Here is a 23,528-nt window from a genome sequence, read left to right as displayed (position 1 = left end):
CCTGTGTGGTGGTATAACAATGCTCAGAAACCCCTGGAATGTTTATGGGAGCGGCAAGCTGCAACATCAGTGAAAACCCCCCAAGTAGACCAAGAATACAGACTAATGGCTTTGATGTTGGTGTTATTTCAGAGTTAACAGTACATACAGTCAACTTGTGTATGATGCTTTGATGCTTCATGTATAGCTGTACTGCACAGTATTTGTTGAGTGATGCTCAAAGGTGTGTTTCATGTTGCTGTCGCATAGGGGCCCCGGGGTCCAGATGGCCCACTGGGAGAACCAGGCCCTGAAGGCCCCAAGGTAAACATGCACACCAACCAGATGAAAACATCACCACAATGCATGTGTGGATTGGATCAGTATAGTGCTTGGGCATGAAGTATGTCTACTTGTATAATTTTCTAATGCATTTTCAAAATGTTTCATAATTTTTCTTTGCAGGGTGAAAGGGGTGACATTGGACAAAAAGGAGAGCCTGGATTCATAGTAAGAAGTCTGAAAGAATATGTCTTTACAGTTGTCTTTCAGCTTATTTGGCAAAGAGCAAATGTCACTGGATAACGTTACATAGTTTATACTCAACAGGCTAAAAGTTTTTGTAAGGCACCTGCTGAATGGTTATGCTGCTTAAAATGTCTCACACATTTCTGGATGAAGGCCTTCGGCTCAAGAAGTGAGAAGGCCAATCTAAATCAACCCTCATTCATCTGAAGCCAAGAATAATAATTGGCATCATCCTGAAGAATTTAGGTTAACACGCACATCCCTTTTGAAGATGCACATTTACCTCATCCAGTAAAACCCTGGGGCCTCAGCAACGTTTTAATTAGTGTTTATTTGCAGATTAGGCCATTGTCCCTTCACTTCAGTGTCAGGTTATACCGAAATGCAGTTCCTGTGTGCCGCTGCTGGCTTGTAGTGAGGAAACCTGAATCAGCTGAGGAGTAGCAAACTGAGCTTAAACTTTGTATTTCACTGATGCAGCTGACTTAAACACGGTCCAGCTTCAGATTTACCTTTGAAGCCTTGTTTTGAGAAAGAGATTTTAAGTGCAATCTTCAAATTTCTAAAAGTGTGCAAGTATACCAGCCTAGCCATTCTAAGTAAGGGCTAGCCTTGTGCATACAGATGTATACTTGTGTGTTCATATATGATGCCTCCTTAGATGCTGCTCCTTTAGGCTGAGTGTAGTTGATCGAAAAGGGTATTTGTAATTAACATCCATCATCACTGATGTAAAAGTGATACTATTACCATTTCATAGGGGCTGCTATGTATCAAAATAATTGCCACATTCATTTTTATATTTCACAGTGCATTATGAAAGGTTTGTCCAGATTTTTTTGTGAGTCATGAAGTAGCTCAATTATGACAATAAAACAATCAGAAAACTAACCCTAAAAGGGCATCATAACGTTAATATCATTTCTTTAACCCACTGATATTCAGCAAATCTGACCCTACAGGGTGCCTGGTGGCCCTCCAATCATTTTCTAATTCACAGTGAAAATAAATTGATTTACACTTTGGATTGACAGATATCCATATGGTTTAAAATAGGCTGTTAGTGAGAAGGCTGATCTTTGTGAGAAGGCTGATCTTTCTGCCAAGTGCACTCGGATCAGATGGTGAGCTATGCAGGAAAACTATTGGCTGAAGAGGGGCAAAAGTTGCACTGACATGAGGATACTTTTGATTCCATAAATGTGTATTCCATATTCAAAGAGCTTAAACATGCTATTAATTCTGTCCCTGGTAGGAGCAGTTTATGTTTATGGTTTATGTTTATGAATGTACATGAATCATTCCAACATTTCAGTGATTGCATGATAGAAGAGATTCCAGCTGGGTTTGATGTTGTATAAACTCTTTCAAATGTTACCAAAGTATTTCCAACTAAAATACAGTCACAGCTGTAAATGCAGTAAAATATCTAATTTATCTGTCAGTGCATGCACCAAGTTAATTAAGTCAATAATCTAATAAGTAACTTATTTGAGCATCATGGGACCTCTAATGTGTATTGATTTTATTTGATAAAATAAGGTTTTTATCAAGGTTTTACACATTTATTTTTGGGCCAAATTTATGAGCTGACAACCATAGGTTCAAGTGACATTAAAATCTGTTTACAGCTGTAATGAATCTGCTGTCGAGTTAATGTTGGAGTTATAACATTTGTAAACATGTAAAGTGTTTTTGTTCTGCAGAATCAGTCACATTCCTCTGGCCAGACTCATTTATGCCTCCAGTTTCTCCAGTTGCATGCAGATTCTCAGAAACTTACCATTTAAAGTAAAATCAATAAATTCACAAGGATACTGATGTTACTGCTCCCTTTTGATGAAATGCAGATCATCACACTAATCAGCACATTAATCATTAGAAGACAGACATGGAAGATTAACGTATTGTTATCATTTGGGTTGATTGAAACTGCACATTAATCATTCAAATACTGATTCTGTTTTGAAGGGCAAAGCTGGCAGTCCAGGAGAGAGAGGCCCTCCTGGGAAGCAAGTGAGTAATGTGTATCTTGTGGTTATTTTTCTACTGAATTTCAAAGCTTTAATTATCGCTTTAGCAAGAAGCATCACTGTGGCTACAGCAGACAACGCAGACTTGTAAAACATCTTCACATCCTCCTTTCACCTGTAATATATATAATTATCATGAGTGTGCACCAGTAAAGTCACCCAGGAGGAAGTTATCATAGTTAAAAGAAGACACTGCACAGTGTTTCCAGGCTCATAATCAAAACATATGTGCCTGTTATTCCCCTTACCCCTCTGGTGTATGTTGGTGCAAGGTTTTCGTTCAGCATACAGTGAACATCAATTTGTAATGACTAATTAATTTGGAGCAATTGTTTTGCATCTTATGTCCAGCCCAGTCAAGAATATGTGCTATGATGCTGAGCTTTTTTAAACACATTTAAATTAAATTTTCATTGTACTGGATTTTTTACTGTTACCACTTGATATTTGAGAGTTAAAAATATATGAATCAACAAAGGCTACAGTCATCCTTTAGACTTTGCTGTTAAATAATTTTGACCAATGTATGTATGGCACAGGACATTGTAGAGTTAAAAAATAAACTTGTTAGTGCTCTCTGGTGGACAGATGATGTAATAGCAAAACTGTTTCTAAATGACATATCTTTGACATTTCTGCACTGCTGTTTCTTGTTATTTATCCAAAAAATTTTGTGCCAGTACCAATGTATCTAGTGAATAATGGTCAATAATATCAGCCAGCTGGTTTATTAGTCAGGCTCCACTTTTAGCACTCCCTTAGGAGAGACTGTGTTTTTTTTAGGAGCGAGTGCAGGACACACATGCAAAGAAAACAACATAACACTGACTACAGTGTATTCTTTTAGTGCCACACATTTTCCTGTTTTTACCATCAAGAAAATGATGCATGGTAGTTTTGATATGGTTTTGAACTGTGAAAGGGTAAAATGACTGATGCTCTACAGATGGTAGAAACATGGAAACAAAAACAGATTCAAAAGCAGATCCATGTGAGCTGTCTAATATTCAAGTGGTGATTATTATATCCTTGGTATGTTTCTTATACAGCAGCTTGTTTTATCCGTACTTAAAAAGGATGATTGCCAGTCAGAGAAAAGCTCCATCACCTGCATGCTTAAGCGGTGTTGGACTCAGTTGTTTGCTTTGTTTTCTTTCCAGTGACAAATGAGATGCTTTCTTCTTTCTCTAATCACGTATTGGCTTGACAGTTAACATTCAAAGGTTGTTTGCAATTATTCTTAACAGACACACAAATACACACATTGATACACACACATGCAGGCCCATTCTCACACTCTCAGATATAGCCATCTGCCCACACACACACACACACACACACACACACATTCATGCACACCTATTGACATAACAATACACATACTTTGGACGAGTTGCAACCTGTCCTCCTGAGCACAAACTGAATTCTGTTGCATTAGCTGAGGTTGCAAAAACTTTCAAACACACGTCAATGTGTGCTTTGACCTCCACTTTAAAAAGTTACTGTAACTGCAGGTTTGACTTTCTGTCTCTGGTATAAACATTATTGATGAAATATACAGTTATTAATTTTTTCTCTGCTTGATGTTACATGAGGAGCAGAGTGAACGAAATCAGAACTTCTCTGTGCTTTGGCAAACCTATTGTGTTGGCTGTAAATATTGCGTCTGTGCTGCTGTGTGTGTGGGGGGGGGGGGCATTTCCATTTTCCACCTCTGGAATCATAGCGCCATCTTGTGTTGGATAAAATCTCACACAAAATCAATAATTTCTGTGTTCTGTGATTAAAAATGAGTGATTGAGCCCCAAAACCATGTTGTAGCCTGTGATGATAGAGCCCCTTAAGCTCAGTGCTGAATAGAATTTTGTAGTTAATGCAGATGTTGGTGATTGAAAGCACTGTATTTTTTCTTTGTCTACCTAATGGTTGATGCTACTGATTCCATTGCTTTTGCACATTAGTTAAGTAACTGGAAACACCAACTCTCTCTTACACAGGCAAAAGTATAAAGTCCTCTGTCAGTGACAGAAGAAACATTGTTTCAAATTAGCGTGTGTTGTCCAGACTTGGCAGCACAATGTTTTGACAACAACAGAAAGATCTGAAATTTCAGGAAAGCCATACCATTTGTATTGCATCAAAGAGTTTCTGCGTGTGTCTGGAGCTTTTAGATGGGATTGAAAGATTAAACTCAGTCATCATGTTTGCGGTTACATTGCTTATGATGATGATAAGGATGAGAAGGGAACTGTGGCCAAAGCCAAACTTTGTCATGCTTGTTTTCTGTAATTACACAAATGAATGACTGAGGCTGCACAGAGCTCATGACTGTTTGTGTTTCCAGGGTAAACCAGGTCTTCCGGGCAGCACCGGCGAGAGGGGACCCCATGGTGAACCAGTAAGTATGCTGTTGTCTAGATGTTGCATTGATGTGGTTGGTTGTTTCAGGAAATTACGAACAAATTGTGAAATGTATGACTGTGGGAGTTAATATCCACAGAATTATTACTGCTTACAGAAGTTTCATGAGAAAGAAGCTTTCAGGCTCAAAATCATTGAAGAAACACTTTTGGAGCTCTTATGTTGCTCATTAAGAGATACTGGAACTGTTTGACATGGAAAAGAAGGAGTTGTTGAGATTTGTTTTGTTGCTTTCTCTCTCTGCATCCCTCGCTCCTTGAAGCTTCATACCTTGTGACTCCCTTTTTGGATTAGTCTTGATTTTCCTGGAAATCTGCCGACCCCTCAGGGAGATCAAGAATGTCAAACAATCAGATACAAATATTTATTAGGGGGGAATAGTTTCAATAAAGCTAGAGGCATGGTTTATGTTATGGGTCTCATCTTGCCTTTGGCTGGTATTCATTTTCCCTTCTCCACAGACATAAACATTTAACTGTATGTGTTTTTTTGCCATGATGTGCTAGAGTTATTTTATGAAACCAAATGATGTTGTCTTGGTGATTTTTCACTCCACTCAATGTACCTATTAAATCCAAGAGATTATTGTATCATTAAGATTGTGTTGTTAAAGCATTTTATGATGGATGTGATTCTTACAGGGACCCAAAGGACCTCCTGGAGAGGCTGGACCCGATGGAGAACAAGGGCCTGAAGTAATTTGATTAAATATTTGCAACTCCTAAAACATTATTAAAGATTTTCTGGTTTTAAAGTTAACATTCCTGTATATACAGTACAAATTAAACTTGACTTGTTACTTTGGCCCATCTTTGCAGGGTCAGCCTGGTGCTGAGGGCGAACCAGGTGCCATCGGAGAGCCGGGGTCAAAGGTCAGCAACATCTTGTCATATTATTTGCAACCACTTTTGTGTCTTAGAAAACTTTTGTCATGTGGAGCTTATGTCCCTACCACCCTCAAGCAATGTGAAAAGCTGGCCATGAACTTGCTCAATCAACTTGTATATGACATAACTAGCCTTGAGTGAAACAGCTGATTGTCAACTGCCACAGCTTCTCTTTTCAGTATGAGTACTGGAGTGTGTGCATGCACATATATGTCTGTTTTGACCTCCAGACAGCCCTGTGTTGTGCTTTGTGTCTCTGCAGGGTGATGTTGGGCCTCCAGGAGCTGAAGGGGAGCAGGGACAGGAGGGAATTAGAGTGAGTGACTACAAACAACCCACTAATCCCTTCCTTCCTTGTGTTTGGGTTAATCTGACTGGGTCGTTTATTTACTCCCCCTCATTTTGACGAGGATGTCTAATCTCCCAGCCCAAAGAAAGCAGAGCAATGGAATTATTTTTGTCTGATGGACTATATAAATAGAACCTGGACTGCTTGAGTCTCATCTTTCCATCTTGTCCACGGAATTGGATTCAGCATACTTTACAATTTTGAGCAAACATCAGACCCGCAATGAATTTTTTTAATCCCGATGGGTGGAGGATTTAAGAAATTAGATGACATCTGAGAAACTGTCTACTCCGTACATAAGAGTGAACTCATTTTGTCTGTTTGTTTGATAGTTGAAACAAAGACATCTGAAAGATTCTCCTCAATTATGAATGGCTGAAGGACAGGGTCTTTTTTGTTTATCAGTCTGAAATTGTGATTACAGTGGGATTCTATTCTAAATCCATTTTGTGTATATCATTTAGCAGAGGAAAATACATTATTACTGTATGTCATCATTTCTCCACATACTTGACATGTTCAACCAATTAATACAGCTGCATTTATAAGTTGTCATTTTGCCTCTCCGGTCAAGACAGTGGAGTCAGTCTCCAGAAATCAAGTCCTTGTTACATACCTGGTTTCTTTCCGAGAATTTTACCTTCTTGCTCTACTCCTTCAAATAATTTTCTTGACCAAAAGGAAAAAAATTAATGTATCTTATTTTCTTTCATATGAGCTGTGTGTAAGAATTGGCCACGTGTCGTCTTCCAAAAAACTAGGGGGCAGCATATCATCAGAAAGTTGGGGTGGCCGTATTTTAAGAAACTGTATCCATATAATCTAAGTTAATAGTCATCAGTTATTTTTAAAAAAAGCCAACTACTAACTGACAGCAGCAAAAAAGAAAAAAAAAAAAACAAAATGCAGAAAATCTGAGAACAAATCAAGATAACGCTGCTATCTTTTAATATTCTTCTGTGGTGTCAGCCTAGTAGCTAAAGTTACAACTTGCATAACTCAGGTTTTAGCAAGACTGTAATAGAAAAAAATCAGCCATAGCAAAAACCCTATATCGAAGTGATGTGGAATGTTTTTTAGAATGGTTTGTGTTGTTTTAGTTGCACTAAAAATCTGGGTAGTAATAAATAGCCAGTCTTAGCAGTGTTTGCAGTTTCTGGAGAAAGCAATGCCAATGTTGACTCAGGTTTTGCTTCTACTTCTATCACACATTTCTTTACTGCCAGATGTGGTTTCAAGGAGTGGGTGGTAGTGGTGATAATGGTTGATTGTAAAGAGCTTCACTCATTGTTGATTTACTGCTACATATGCCCCTTCAGCAGTGCTGTTTATGCAGACTGGACACTTCAGTTACTATGTTATAACAAGACTGGACAGGCTTGGGCTCGCTCGTTAGCATGACATTTTGGCATAACATCAAAACTGTTGTTTCTTCACATTAATTCTAGTTAATTTTTGAATGTTTTAAACTAAAATTCTTACATATAGCTTCTTAAAAGAGTAACTTAACACCCTCTTAAAATCCTGACCCCCAGTTTCAACCTTCTTATCTTGATGCAGTGATGTAAAGGTGTTCTTCGGGACACAGTAACATCACTGTTCGGTGTGTTTACAGGTGCAACACAACACACAACCACACCCATCAGTGATTCTGGCTGTGGTCAGATGAGCTTTTAACTAGCAGGGTCATTTAAAGACTTATTTTCAGCCTGCTGTTCACTCTTTAACTCTTATATGAACTGTCATCATCACTTTGACTTCAAGGATATTAAGTATGTTCTATAACTGCATTCTTTATGCACCTAAAATTTGCTGGTTTACCCAATTATGAAAATATATTTTCTCATGGAGCTTTGGTGATTGCTGCACAGACAGTTTTAATTTAATTGGCCCAGGATTTGAGATGCTCACATCAACAAGAACAGCTTCTTCCAGAAACAGTGTCCCTGTTGCCAAGGAATCTCCAAGAGAAAACAATTCTAGTTTAAATTCAGCCAACCAGGACATTGTCTCTGGAGAGACAGGTTATTTAACTTGTTAAACATTATCTGTCACAAAGAAACTAACAGTTTTACAGTTTTTACAAAACTGACTTTGTCACTTTTTACAACAATGAAGTGGTATTGCAGTAAATGGTGATGTGTTTGTAGGGTCGTCCTGGTCCCCCTGGTGAAGATGGCCCTCAAGGAAAAGATGGACCCAAGGTAAACATAGCAAGACCTTGTTTTTGGTAACTTAGCTTCACTCCTTTCTAACAAAAATAAGCATGCAGACAAAATAAGTTATGGATAGTTCTAGAGTATACAGAGAAGTTCGGGATTTTAAAAAAGTAATTCAAATCATATTCTGAATATTACTGTAATACTAAAATTATGTTATAACTTTCACTCTGTTTTTCCTGCTTGTCTGCCTCTGCCTATCACACTGTCAGGGGGAGCCTGGTGAGCATGGGCCAATTGGAGAGCCAGGGGACAAAGGAATAGAAGGGGATCCTGGGCCCTCAGGCCCGCCTGGAGAGCCTGGAAAACAAGGCTTTCGTGTAAGTTTATTTTGTGTTTCCAAACTGACAGATATAATAATTTTGATAAAATAATCTGCATTTAAATCGGCGGCAGGTAACCTAAATTGATACAATCAATGTTCTAATTGACTCAGAAAAGATACACCTTCACACAGTTTAAGTAAAAGCTAGATCTGAATAATAGGTCAGGTAGAATTAGTCTGTTGCATAAGTGGTTCCTCTGGTTTTTCACTGTGGTAATTTTTAAGGGAGCTGGGAAGAGATTGATGGATCATGAGCATATTTCATCTGCAATATAGAAAAAAAGACAACTTTATAATTTTAAATACCTGCATCTGATGGAGCAGATTACAAAAGTGTCCTTAACCAAATAATGCCCAGTAGGGGTCAGCCTTCTCTTCAACAAAGACATTTGGTATCGGGGCAGTATGAAAAATGTCAGTCAGTCTTCTTTAAATGCTTGTTTGTTATGAGATATATATCCAGATTTAGCCATGGGTGTTGAGGGGCAGAAAGGACATCAATGTAAGGAAGGAAGGGAGCTTCAGAGTACACATGCAAAGCTCTGTGCAAACTGACAAATCTAGTAAAAATTTTAACAACAATGGTGACTACAGCAACAACTTCTGCACTGAACATTGCCTACTGATAATGTAACTAAAAGATCATGTTAAAAAAAAACTAGTGTCAGGATCTGCTAGTTGATGTTTTTAAGTCACCACACTGACACAGTTCTCTGAACAACATGTAACAAAGTGAGACAAGAGCCAAAATATGTAATTTAAAGTCTCAAAGCTAAGGCTATTATTTGCCTCATGATGATGATGTTTTACATTTCAGTTATTGACTCCCTTTGATTATTAAATAGATTTTGGGTGTCTAGTAATCATTTAATGAGTCTCCTGTTACAGGGGCCAGAAGGAAAACTGGGTCTGCCAGGGAACAGAGGACGGCACGGCAAGAAGGTAAGGACCTTGTGCACTACCACTTTTCCTGTACAGTATGTTTTCCCACAGTGAAACAGCAGGAAGCAAGAGGACATAGTTCAAGGCCCTTTGACATTCAAGTGGTTCCAGAGAACCACTGGTCTCGTCTTGTTTCAGCTGTGTGAAATATGATTTGTTAAATTGGTGACTCAATTTCTGAGAAAGATAACAAATAACTTCAGATGAAAGATAAATAGCTTTTAAAGCTAGCCTGGATTTGTTTTCTGTAGAAAGACAATTTGACAGACTGAATGCTTCCTGCTGTCAAAAGAAAGTGAATGCTGAAGGACAGTCTCCATACTGGCTTTTCTCATCCCCCAACAACATTGTGTCTCTTTCCAGGGAGAGAAAGGTCCTCCTGGTCTTGCTGGCGAGGTTGGCACACGAGGAGACATTGGGCAGCCAGGCGAGCCGGGGTTAAAAGGCGCCAGGGGAACTAGAGGCACACCAGTTAGTTTCCATCCTTTCTGTCTTTCCTCTCACTTAATCCTAATGAGATAGAAACTGTTGTACAGAGATAAACGATCATATTAAAGTCCATCTGAAATTACATTTTTTCATTTCTAGCTGTGACCAGCAACTCTATTACTTGCTCTGTTGATGGGGGTGGCATGGCAATAGGAGTGTCTATTGCAAAAAGGCACAATACATTCAAGTGGATTCACAGACTTGCATAAGATTTTGTAGAACGGTTGGTTATGAACCAGTGAACTGCTGATTGACTGTTTGTGCCAACTGGTAAAGATGGGGATGTTACCTTGGGAGTGACCTCTACAAAAAAGTAGCATGACTTCCAAACAGATTCACATAACATGACCAGACTTTGTAGAAAAACGCAAACACAAAGATAGAAAGAGAGCTGTATGTGAATGCATGAATGTGTGGATGCAAGCACACATGTGGTCACAGCTGTTGCGAATTCTAGCTTTTATAAAATTAAAAGAAGAAAAGGGGGTTTTGGGAGAATATCAGAAATTGCTCTTTTCATCTTAGTCACTGGAGGGGCGTGGCAGTGTCTTTGTTTGATTGACAGCTGGCACTCAGCCGGAGTGCCGCTGTTACACCTGCACAGAGTCAGAGACAAAGTAAACAAACTTGCACTGTAGCCTCCATTTCATGGGCAGACAGCATGTTACTGGAGAAGAGGACCACACCAGTTTAATAAGCTACAGCTGGCCATCTAATTAGGTATCTAGCCTTCAAACTTATGTTAGCAGTGAACTTTTTCCTTGTGAATGTGTGTTCGGAGCAGGACAAGACCGTGTGTGTTAGATTATGTGAACCTTGTGTCATGTAGCTTCTGTCTGGCTCAGTTCGACTGTCTGCTCTTAGGACTCGTGACATTACTGTTTTATGCATTTGATTGGCTGATAATGATTCTGATTAAAAATAAGGTATCCATCTACAAAGACAGATACTAAAATGATATTCTGCAAATTAATGCAAAAACACCATCATCACCCCTTTTTTTTTTAAATGCCCTCTTTTTCTTTCTGATTTGTTTCATGTTTAGGCAATAATGTATGTGTGAATTATAGAGTGCCTTCTTTTCTTTCTTACCAAGAAATGCAGCTCCCTTTTCATCATAACCCCTAAAACCATGTTGTGATAGCTGTGGAGAAAAGATTTATATCTCCGTCATAAAATAGTTCTGGTCACAGGATTCAGTTCACACATGTGTCGGTTTGAGGCCAAGGCTATATTTAGCTGAACCAGACTAGAAAAGCAAAACAAACAGCACCAGGCCTGATTCACTCTTATTTTATGTGTATCTTCTGCATTGCTTACAGGGTCGGCCTGGAGTCATGGGGGTAGAAGGACAACCAGGACTGGCAGGATACACAGTGAGTTTCTCCAATCTGTTGTTTTATCAGAACCATTTGCCTATGTGCATACAGGAGCCAACTGTGTGTAATATTTTCTATCTTAATTTTTTACACCTACTTTGGCAAAATTAACATGCAAAATGTTTCCCATACCCATAAAACCCAAATGAATTAATTAATTGAATTTGTTCAAAAACACATCAACACATACACAAACATTTGTTTACCCAAATTTGGACAGGTCTGAGTTTTGGCTCAGCACATTCCACTACACGTACATTCATTGGGGCTCTTTTTTACAAGGTAGTACTACTTAGTTCTAAATATCTAATTAACTTTTTGTAGAAAAACACAGATTTTCCTAAAACCAAGAACATAAGACTTGGTGGTTATTCTAGCTTGATACATCAAACGTAATCCTGCTTCAAGAAATGTCAAATACATATTTCAACTCAATATACCTGTTTAATTTCAATCAAGCTAGCTCACCTCTCTTGGTTGACTTGTGCTGCAAGCCTAGCATGTGCTGGAGAGACTGAGTCAGGTGGATTTCTTTTACCAGACTCGTTGACATTCTTATATTTCACATTACAATTTTCTATGAATTTTCCAATAAAGGCAAATACCAAGAGAAAAACTACACAAATGGCAACCAGAGTAAAAGGCAAAAGGTGGAATTGAACATTGGGATGTCTACAAACTGATTTTTCCAGGCAGCTCAACAGCCTGGTCAATGCCAACATCAGTGGGTTTAGGTTGCATAACTTGAACAGGGCACCTCGAGTTCATTTAGTCTGTTTTTGTGAATGTGTATAAGTGTGTGTATGAGGGCTCTCAGACTCATTCACACTTGACTCAGGTTGCTGAGTGATTCCTAAGTCCATGCCAAAACCCAAATCCTGAAGTGACACAATGGAAGAGCTTCTCTGCAAAGAACTGTGTTTATATAAAACAGCTCTGATTAATATGCTGACAGCAGACCTCATGTTTCTCCAGGAAACATGCTGCAGCCAGTTGAAGTATGGCAGCTTCATTACCTATAATAATCTGCCTTCCTTTTTTTTAGGGTCACCCTGGCAAGCCTGGGCCCATTGGACCACCAGGGCCTAAAGGTGAAAAGGTAATATGATGCCTGAAATGGTGTTTGAAATTAAATAATTTTAGTATTTTCGGTTTTAGGTTTAATGTATTTTAATTTGCTGTCTGGTTGCAAAATCTTGTATCTGCATGTGTGATTGTATATGTTGTGTTTGCTACATTCCAGGGTTATCCAGGTGAAGACAATAAGACCCCAGGACCACCAGGGCCCTTAGGTGAACCAGTAGGTCTTGCTTTCCTTTAAACTCTCCTTTCTGATCCCTAACACTCTTCGCTCTGTTTAGTCCAAGCCGTTTAAATACCGGATTGACTAGAAGTAAAAGTTAATCCTGATCAACTCATGATTTTAGCACCAACTGCGATCACTTTTTTGTTCCACCAGATTGAAAATAATGTGTCAGTGTTTCTGTTCTTAAACTTGTCATGCATATGGACTCTGATTATCAACCCGTGTGGCTCAGATCTGTTCTGTTCTGTTTATTGCAGGTTAAGCATGTGCAGATGAACACATTAGACAATGGACTCCCAATTTTAGAGGACTTGATTGTTAGCCAATCAGTGATAGAACTGGGACCACTATAAAGTACAGTCAAAAGTGAAGTTAATCTATTCCCTCTCTAGCTGCAGACCCCCTACAATGCAGTCAAGTATTCCACTGGTCCCCAGTCCCCAGTTTGAAAATCACTGCCCTAAGTTCCCTCAAGATTCTGTACCCAAGACAACAAAGTCATTCTTAGACTAATATCAAAAGAGGATCAGGACGTATCAGAGTCTTAGCAGCTTTGGAAAGCTCACAGTTATTTGGTACCATGATTCTTAATGCAGGTTGATACACATTTCCGAGCAGTGGACGTGACCACTGAGAGAGGCTTACACAGCATGAACAGTCAGGGTTACTGGATGTCTGCACAGGTATAGATAGCAACTTACCATATGAGTAGCACTGGATTATCAAGTTGGCACAGTATTGCAGTACATAGAATGACCAATACAATGGTAGCCTCTGTCTAACTGCGGGCCCGACCAAGATCTGCTGAAAGTAAAGTTCAAGGTGAAATTACTCTGCTCCATTTGACTCCAGTAAAGAATCAGACTCATAGGTCACATCGATGGAATATGTTTCATGTGTGTTGGCTCAAGAAGTGGCTCTTAATTTAAGCCTGGCTCAATCGAAGCTTTGTGGGTATAAATGAAGGCATGCAAACAGAGTATGTGTGTTTATGTGGGTGCATTTGTTTCTATACAGGGGCCCCCGGGAGAACGAGGAGAGCGTGGAGAGCCAGGGGATGAAGGATATCAGGTAGACAGAATCATTAAATCAACAGACATATCACACAGTCACCACTCAGCATGCTTGTCTGCTTTATTGTTGTTAATATTGTGTTGGTGCTCAGTTGAACACTGCTCAGCTCTGGTAAGGGCAGACCACACATGTTGAAGAGGATAACCAAATTCCCAGAAATAAGGCTGCGGAAATCTGTTGTTTTTGTCGCTTAATGCCTTCAGACGCAGGATTTTTCACAAAATGTACACACACAAACACACTCACTTTGCAAGCATTTTGATATGTTTTACTTTATTTTGTCTTAGGCTGTGAATGTGGTCTGTTTTGAACAGACAAATACAAACATAATTTGATTCAGCTTATTATAACAATACACTGTTTTGATGTCCCATCATGTCTTCTTATCCTAAATTTGTTATCCCTATTTACATTCATTCTAATTATAAGAAGATAAACAGTAACAATAAAACCAAAAACGCAAGGATGCAGGAAGCCTCCTATCATCCAGTCTCAAAAATGTCAAAATTGTCCCAGACCCTTGCTTCAGGGTTTGTACGAGTGCTGGAAATCCTTGAAAACACTTTAATCTTGATGTAGTGCTTTCAAGGTTTGAAAAGTGCTTGGATTTTAGATAAAGTGTTTCAAACTGCTTGAAAATGTAATTGCATTACTTTCATAATTCACTATCTGTCAGAATAGTTCACTTTTTTGAGAAAGAAATAAGTCCGATAGAGCAGGACACATTTTGAAACATGAAACTTTGTTGTGTTTTCCTTTAATTTTTCGTCCTTCTTTCTATCACAAAACATAATTTTGTTTGTGTATAGTACAATAACATCTGATCTAATGTGATTACAAAGTGACATAATATTTTTATTATATATTCAGAGTCTATATAAACATGGAATTTACCACAGCTGTAAGGTGCTGGAAAAGCTTGAGAATGCACCTTGACAGTACTTGAAAAGTGCTTAAATTTGGCTTTGGAAAAGGTATACGGATCCTTAAATCCCCTTCTAAAGAATCCTACATGTATACTTGATTATATTAGAGATACTAGTAGTGCTGTATCTCACACTATGGCCCAAACTATTAGGTAACAGTTGTGTAACTGCTGTAAGTCCAGTCCTGTGAGGAATCACTAGAGATAATCCATGACCCACTTCCAGCCCCAACCTGGGTTCATAGTCATAACAGCTAATATTTGGTTTGGCAGTCATAACATAATTTCCCATACCTCCATTAAATACCCTAATACTGTAGGTCACTCTTGGTTTTCTTTGCTATTAATTTGAGTGCAGCATTTAAATCCTGTTCACCTGTGTTAACAGCATATTTACATTCAAACTTGGTTTAGAAACTGTGGAGCCTGTTGAGCCTGTCACTGAGCAGATTTATTTATTGTACATGTAAATGATACTCGTACGGATACTGCTCTTCCTTTAGTAAAGAATTGTAAAATGTACTTGCTAAGTCTCGTTGGCATCTCGGCACTGATTAAGATTGAGAAGTCAACAGAAGAATATAACTCTGTATTAATATTGTGTTTCAGGGCCATATTGGCATCACCGGACCTCGTGGAGCTATTGGACCACAAGGTCCACCGGTAAGTCAGTGGTACAGTAGCTGCTGTATATAGTAAGAGTAATATATATCAGCTTTTACATGTTTTTTTTTATATGTGCAGTAAAATCACCATACCAGCAATGAGTTACAATAACTATAATTGGTGGTATAATTCATGGTAAAAAGATTGAAACTGTTGGAAATAACATAACAGCTTTGCCGTAGTAGAACTACATATATGAAATATGTAAATATGTTGCCTGGAGGATCCATTATTTTAGTGCTTCCAGTTCATTGTCTCTGTAAGTAGCTGTGCAGCAAGTAGCGCTAGATGCCACACTGGCATCTAGCGTTACTTGTTGTCTCTGGAAACTCCCACCTTGTTGGAAATCTGGGAGCAGGCAGCCCACAAGTGAGCATGTGTCTAAACAGGTGCAGTTCTGGAAGCCCTGCTGTTGGTCAGTATGCACATCAAGCATACAACTCTAGGAAGCAGCATGACATCCCTGTACAAAAGTGCCCCTGTGGAGACATACCATAAAGATGACACAAGAGCAGGGAATGGAGTCATTTAATTCAGATGGGTTTTTCCCTGTAAGAATGTGAATGTGCTTCGAGTTGGATTCTGCCAATTAGATAATGAGCTGTACTGTTAAATGACAGTGTCCAAAACAAACAGGCTCAGATTAAGAAGCAGTGTAGATAAAATGTAATTCCATTCCCTCCATTATGTAATTTAGTCATCCCCAATAATGTTATTTTCTTAAAAACAGGCTTGGAAAAAGAATGGATTTGTTTAACATCACAGTATGATGTTTGTGTGAGTTTTTTTTTTTTTCTGCATTTGTTAAGGGGTCACCAGGCCTTGCTGGAGAACCAGGCCCAAAAGGAGAGATAGGAGCTCCGGTGAGTTCAAATTCCCTTAGCAGACCAATCAAACATACATTTATGTACACTGTTTCACTTGTGTGAAATAAGGAGGTTGTTTGGCCTTTAAACATACTTAATTAACTTTAACTAAACCTTCCTGTAAATACTGGGTAAGTACTATTTCAGAGTAACACTGTTTCTACTACCAGGCTGCTCTTCTGGATCAAAGTTTTACTCTGAAAAAAGCAATAAATGTGTTAAAGGAGAAGTCAGGTGGTAGAAACAGGCTTTGGGCTAAAGAAGGAGGGAAACAAATAGAGCAAGTTTTCATGGCGACCCCAGAATGCACGATTTTAGTCATCTCATTTATCCTTTTTTCCATTGACATTTGTCAAATACTTTATATTTCACGTTTGTTCTTTAAATATCTTGCAAAAACATCCTGAAATTAGGACAGTTGGCATCAAGCAGATACATTTTGGTAAAACAAACCTTCCAACACAGGTAGCTGTCAAATTCTTCTGTGTCCTCACTTGTCACAGGGATTCTACTTACATAAGTTCATTTCCCCTGTGAAACAACTTGTGCCTCCTTGATCAACTTCCACAGAGCATTTTTAACAGTGAAGTATTCACAGGTTTCCAGATACCACTGACTTTCTTCCATATGTGAAACAAGTTGTATGTAAGAGTGATTACATAACCAGTTGAAGAAGTGTTTCTGTTAATGTATCCAGCATGGCTTGAGTTTAAACTTGAGTTTGAGGAGTGTCTTCACGTGCAACATATAGGACCATCTGTTCAGAAACACTGATAACTCAACAGTCTGGCAGGAAATCCTGCAAACTTTTAGGATCTGCTGTACCTCTGTTTCAAATTAACCACTATGGCAAAGAATTCCTTGAAGGATATCTCTCTATGACAGTGTACAGTAACTTACTGTGTCATGGAGAGAAAGTAGGAAAAGCAAAAGGATTGTTTCATAGGAAGGGAAAATATTTTCTGTGTCCTTTTCCATTATCTTTGTTTGAGCTCTGTTTGTCTTTTTGATATGGATGTAAATATAAATAAAGTTATAAAGTTCATGTTGTTAAGCATGATGATATTCTCTAGCGTATGCTATTATTAAAAAAACATGCAGCGGTGGTTGCCTGTATTAGTGTTATGGAAACACCTAAGTGTGATTTTAGCCAAAGCTGTTTGAGCTGTTAAATATGTGGTTGATAGTTGTGTATACTTCCTCAAATGTCTTGACTGAATAAAGTACAGAAACAGCCCTGAACTTGGACTCTCTTTAAGATTCACATTAGACATGGTCTTCAAAATTTCCACTCTTCAATGAGAAGCGAGGGAGATATATAACCAAGTGTGTGTTTTTGTGAATCCCCATGTATGTTTCACGCTTCATGTGTGTGTTTATTCAGGGCCCAGCAGGAAAGAAAGGAGCAAGGGGGCTGAATGGATCTCCTGGCATTGAAGTGAGTACTACAATCAACCAAATGTATATCTTAAAGAGAAACAGCAGCAAAAAGATCATAAAACTGCTCTTCATCATGATAAATTGCTTGTGTGTTTTGCATAAATTATCCAAACGAAGTTCTGGCAGCAGCAACTCTATCATCTTCAGAATAAGCAAGAGAAATATTTAGCTAGCATGATTATGAGATAATTACAATAGATGGAATGCCACCTCAAGAAAATAAACTTTGAGTGACAGAATGAGTGACAGTGAGACAGACTCAGCAAAAAGTCATCAGATTTTTTTTAATTAACAGGTGATCGCAGTGCACTTTACAAACATCACAAGATTACTGAGATTCATATTATCACTGTTATGGAAATCTTCCAGGGGCCTACTGGTTTCCCTGGACTCGTAGGAATGACTGGTTATCCAGGACCTGATGGTCCCCCAGGACTGACTGGCTTACCAGGATTACCAGGAAAACAAGGACGACAGGTAATTAACAACAGTATCATATAGACAGTAATCTACCAATCTGTATATAATTGACGCCTCCTAAATCTTGCTCTATTTACTCTGTGCTCCAATAACAGTTGAGCAAACTTGGTACCCAGTGGAACCTCAGACAACTTTTTCCTTTCAAGAGAACATTAAACTAGCTGACTAGCTAGCTATGGATTGGTGTAATAGTGGGCTAGTTAGCTATAATTTTACTAACATAAGCCAACTCGATATGTGACTATATATCTTTCTTTAAATGTCTCCCAGCAATGTCTTTTTATCATCTTCAGAATGAAAACAAAGACAAGCCTAGCACATACCATATAAAAGTACAGGAAACAAGAAAAGAGCAAGTTGACCAAGATTCTGCCGGTTACCAAGCTTACTCAGCTGTGCACAAAATGTTCCAACACCTTGAGATAGAAATGCTGTTCTGTAGCTCTGTCCTCTCTCTAAATTACTTAGCACAACTTGGTCTGTTGGTCTTTTTTTTCTGTAGGATATATCTAGATTTTATTTCTCACTTTTTGTCACTTTTCACTTTATTGATGGATCCTTGGCCTGCTTATGGGCAGTTCACATTATAGAAAATAATAATTTGGTTTAACTTTCAAGGTACCTGATTTTCTTGCCTTTTTAGCCAATCATATATTTGTTAAATATATAAAAGGCAAAACTCACTGTATATATTTTTACTGTCAGTCATGGTAGACATGATTTAGACATGTAGGTCACTTGTGCCGCTGGTATTTGACAGAAGTCAAACTTGTCATGGTCGACTTCTGTCAAATACCAGCGGCACAAGTGACCTACAATGCTGGTGCTCAATCAAGACATGAAATTTTAGAGTTTCACATTAGAAACCTTTGAAGCTGAACATGGCTGACACTGACAGACACAGAAGAGCAGTCGTATGCTATGTCTCAAACATTCTTACTCAGCACCATAAATGTAGGTCACAGAAGGAGTCAGAAGATTTACTTGCATAACTGAACTTTCAAGACAAAGATTTCCTTTACTGTACTTAGTGCTAAATCTCTATAGCAGACTTGTGGTCTACATTGAAAAGATTTAAGAAGCAAATTATATTCCCTCCTCATTTTTACCTTTTAAGGACCTTACCTTCACAGATTTCTCTTGTCATTTAACAAGCTTCGGAAGAATGAAGAAATCTTCATTATTCTGATAGAATGACTAAATATGGTCCTCAATGTGTGAATATTACCAGCAGCAAGTGGACTGGTGGAATGAGTTCAGTATTGTCAGCTGAAAGCAGTCAGTGGTCCAAACAGCAGAGGTGAATTACAGCAACAGATAACTTAATCACCTTAAATTTCTTTTTCTTAGCTGCATTACATTAACCCACTCAGCAGACTCAATATAGACCTGACTAGTCATTCAGCCATCATCATAACTTGTGCCTCATTGTCCCCTTTATTTGACTGTATCTGAGTGCCCAGAGAACTCCTTCAGCTGTTACTATCTGTAGTTTTAAGACTGAGGCTTACAGCTGAGATTGACTAATCATTAAATGCCTTGTTTGATTTGATTGGCTTCTACTGGTTGTGATGCAGTGGGTTTATCCAAATACGTGTTGAGCCAGACTGGATTGGGATTTCATGCATGAATCTGTCTTTGTCCTTTTCAGCCAAGAGCTAAAAGCCAAGTCATTTCTGTCTGGCTTTAATTTACATAATTTTGTTGTGTAAAACTCTAGTAAGTCAAATTTCAGCCACTGTTGTTTTTCACAGTGACTGAAATGATGTGGTGTCTCACTAGCAGAGTGAGACTCATAAACTACAGCTCCTAAATCACACAGTATACCATAATCTGAAAAATAAAAATACATTTTCTTTAAATTAAAAATATATGCTTTTTTGCAGGGAGCTTTTCTTATATGTGAGGTATTTCTGGAGATAGCTGATATCGAGATAGATATTTTCTTGAGCCAACTGTAAGCTACAGTAGTCAAGGGTTCTTTGACTACAAAGCACTCGTGATTTATCAGCAGGAAACTCATGGCTTTCTTCTGCCTCTGCTGTAAGGCTGTAGTGTCCCTGCAGAATAGTCTTCATCCTCTTTGTCCTTGTTAGTCATTATCCCTTCTATGATTGTCAGTTATGTTCTTATTCATTGTTTTTCCTCATTATCTGCCACATATTGATTTGTATTCACATTGTCAGTTGGATGCATTTGCACAGTGAAAGGAAAAGACTTCAGAACATAGATGGATCTTTTTCACTTTGGACAGTGTAGTAGTTGAGAGCAACAGGAAAGTAATGCAGTAAAGGTCATCCTCTGAAATCAAACTGACAACACTCCAACAGCATCTTAGAAACCAGACTTTTAAAACTTAAGCTCCTCACGGGTGGTTTTTGCCCGAGGGTCCTGCTTTTGGGTCAGGCATTCAATAGAAAAAGCATGTACATTTAATGACATCAGGCATCTCTGATGATAACTAATTTATATTAACAAGCCTCAACAGCACTGACTGTGACCTGAAATATCATGTTTGCTTACATATGGACGATTTAAAACACTTGAATTGTTAAGTCAGTGAGAGCTTTTCTCTGCTTGTCATAAAAAATCTGTCTTTAATGCTGAAGTTTATTTTCCAGCATTTCCATGCTTGTTTTACATATATTTGGTATTAAGTAAAGTTTTGTAATTGACTAGTAATTGATTTGATTTTATTAATTGATAAGCTCACTACGACTATCGTAATGTTCGCTAAGTCAGAAGGTCATGCGGGGAACAAGTTGGGAAGAATAAATCTGGAGGTTGTTTGATTTCTATCAGATTTCCGCAGATGCATTTCAGCATCGCTGTGTATACTAGTTTCCTCAGGAGCGGACTGTGTTTTCATTTGAAGGGCAAGATGATCCATCATTTCTCATGCTTCCAACTTGGAAAGCTGCATCAACAGTGTACATAGTTAATGACACTCATGTCATTATCACAGTAACCCTTGCAGATAGAATGATGACGTCTTGACACAAATCCAGTCTGGTTACTTGCAAATAAAACTGTAGACAGATCTTTTCAAAGATCTTTGTTCCTGCAGTCTCAACAAAGCCAGCACTGTCCTTCACCTGGGAAAGCCACAGAAAGTCAGAATGTGGTTTGAACTGGGTGTAAATGTAAAATGTGAGAAATTATGATATTATTTAATCCCATGGTTAATGATAGCATCTGTTAAACATCTGTAGTGTTGTGTTTGCAGGGACACTGCCAGATAGCCTACTGATAAAAGCTCACTGTGTGTATAAGGAATGGATGGGTCAAAATTCAATCTCTGAGTGATCTTATTATGCTAATACACAGTGACTTTTTTCTCATGGAAGAGCTTCCCAGCACCTGCAGTTTGGGGGTTCACTCACCTGCAATGGTGTAATTTCAACCTGGTTCATGATTTATCTGCCCTCCTTGTGGTGATCGAGGAACAGAAGCCACATGTGAGGCAACGACCCACTCAGTCTGTTATTCTAATATCACTCTCTGCCTTCTGCCTCTCCACACTGCCGATGGAGCAGGAAACCGCTGTGGTCTGCGGTGTGAGAAGCTCAGTGACAGGCAGTCAGGTTCATGGGTTTCACTTGGAGAGCACACTGTTAAGAAACATTATAGCCAGGAGTGGAGAGGGGCAACTTTAGCACTGTGGCTTACAGCTGTGATTAAACAACACATCTAGTGTTTGGATATATTAGAATAAACATTGAAACTGAAACATTGAAAAGAATTGAATTAATTCATCTTTTGCCATTATATATTCAACAGCTTTGCTAGCTTTTTATTTATATCAGTGCCCTGCACATAAGTATACATGCACTTTAAGATTCAAGATTTATCTTAAATTTTTCATGTTTGAAGGACCATACCTCTGGTTTAGCATGTTGTGACCTATTCACTATAAATTACCTATGTCTGCCACCGACTGTTGAAAACTTTTCTTTGTTGGTGCATTCAAAGTTTGAGTGCCAGCTGTTTTAGAGCAAGAAGCTTCCAAATTTACATTCCCTTCTTCATAATATCCATGTGTGCTTTTTTGTCAACCATCATTATGAGTCTTCATGAGACTTTAACCTCAAATGAACTTTAAAGGTACCACATTTTTTGTACTACTACTAGCACCATGGAGTAATGGTTTGATGAGCAGGGGTCCATGTTGGTGCAAAGACACTCATATGCACACTCATGTTTCATGCTATTCTACTGTTCAGCACTTCATGAAAAGTAGCAACGCAGCAGCAAAGGCAGAAGAAGAAGAATGCTAGCTGTAAACAAGGATGTCAACAATGCAGCTTTCAAAGTATTGAAGAAACAAAGAAAAAAGACAAAAGTTTTGAGTTGATATTGAGAATTGAAATTTTATTAACATCACTTCTGGTGTGCCTTCAGGGTCAACGAGGTTTAGTGGGAAAAGAGGGACCTGTTGGACGTCCAGGACCGAGGGGAGAGATTGGTCTTCCTGGACAACCTGGAGAAATAGGACCACCCGGCCAGAAGGTGAAAACAATAATAGTGATAAATATTGACCTAATGTGTTTAATAATTGTTAAAGTCTGTCTTGACAGAACAAAAAAGTCTCTGGTGAAGAACATTTTTAATTCCTGACCTTTGTTGGTTCAGGGAGAACCAGGACTGCCAGGGGACAGGGGAGCCTCAGGAATCAAAGGCGTGATGGGGGCTACAGGTGACCAGGGCAGAAAAGGTGACCCAGGACCCAAAGGACAATCAGTGAGTATATACAGGCTTTTGTGATTTAAAGCAAAAGTCCTTTTTAAAACGGGATTAAATTTGATTTCCAGAGACATGAATAATTGTGTAACAATAACCGTGTTGTAGATATTGTGGCAGTTTAGATCTGTCAGCGGCATTCGCATGTACGGTTTAGCTAATATTCTATGTGATGTGAAACTCAAACAAGCCAATGTCCCAATGAAAACAAGTGAAATAAAGTAAAAGTGAACTGTTCACACAACAGCCCAACACTTTTGTATTACAAGCTATATGACAAGATTCATTAGATGAAAAATCCATCTTTTGATGTGAATGTTTTATGTTCTGCTCTGATTCTGCTTTAGCACTGATGTTTATTTGTAACTGTTTGATCCTCTTAAATGGTCATTCAAATGTCTTTCACATATAAAACATCTTTTTGGCCTGTGGAAGACATAACAGTGAAGGTCAAAACATTGCTTGTCTTGATTTAAATTG

At 38.5% G+C, this 23,528-nt stretch overlaps 1 protein-coding gene across 1 annotated transcript in view; it reads left to right on the top strand.

Moving 5' to 3' along the window:
• col24a1 (collagen type XXIV alpha 1) overlaps window positions 1–23,528 on the top strand; it is a 117,679-nt gene that overhangs the window by 85,301 nt on the left and 8,850 nt on the right. The window contains exons 29-49 of the mRNA XM_084723723.1: window positions 250–303; window positions 445–489; window positions 2,479–2,523; window positions 4,885–4,938; window positions 5,603–5,656; window positions 5,780–5,833; window positions 6,111–6,164; window positions 8,348–8,401; window positions 8,629–8,736; window positions 9,630–9,683; window positions 10,047–10,154; window positions 11,495–11,548; window positions 12,597–12,650; window positions 12,795–12,851; window positions 13,875–13,928; window positions 15,466–15,519; window positions 16,332–16,385; window positions 17,773–17,826; window positions 18,198–18,305; window positions 22,710–22,817; window positions 22,941–23,048. Of these exons, the coding sequence (XP_084579849.1) occupies window positions 250–303; window positions 445–489; window positions 2,479–2,523; window positions 4,885–4,938; window positions 5,603–5,656; window positions 5,780–5,833; window positions 6,111–6,164; window positions 8,348–8,401; window positions 8,629–8,736; window positions 9,630–9,683; window positions 10,047–10,154; window positions 11,495–11,548; window positions 12,597–12,650; window positions 12,795–12,851; window positions 13,875–13,928; window positions 15,466–15,519; window positions 16,332–16,385; window positions 17,773–17,826; window positions 18,198–18,305; window positions 22,710–22,817; window positions 22,941–23,048 (1,389 nt within the window). The remainder of the gene's footprint in view (window positions 1–249; window positions 304–444; window positions 490–2,478; window positions 2,524–4,884; window positions 4,939–5,602; window positions 5,657–5,779; window positions 5,834–6,110; window positions 6,165–8,347; window positions 8,402–8,628; window positions 8,737–9,629; window positions 9,684–10,046; window positions 10,155–11,494; window positions 11,549–12,596; window positions 12,651–12,794; window positions 12,852–13,874; window positions 13,929–15,465; window positions 15,520–16,331; window positions 16,386–17,772; window positions 17,827–18,197; window positions 18,306–22,709; window positions 22,818–22,940; window positions 23,049–23,528) is intronic.

The sequence above is a fragment of the Lutjanus erythropterus genome, chromosome 7, assembly GCF_056507025.1.
Source record: "Lutjanus erythropterus isolate fLutEry1 chromosome 7, fLutEry1.hap2, whole genome shotgun sequence".
Lineage (NCBI taxonomy): Eukaryota > Metazoa > Chordata > Actinopteri > Lutjaniformes > Lutjanidae > Lutjanus > Lutjanus erythropterus.
Note: the sequence above shows the minus strand (reverse complement) of the source record. Positions and strands in the feature narration are given on the sequence as shown.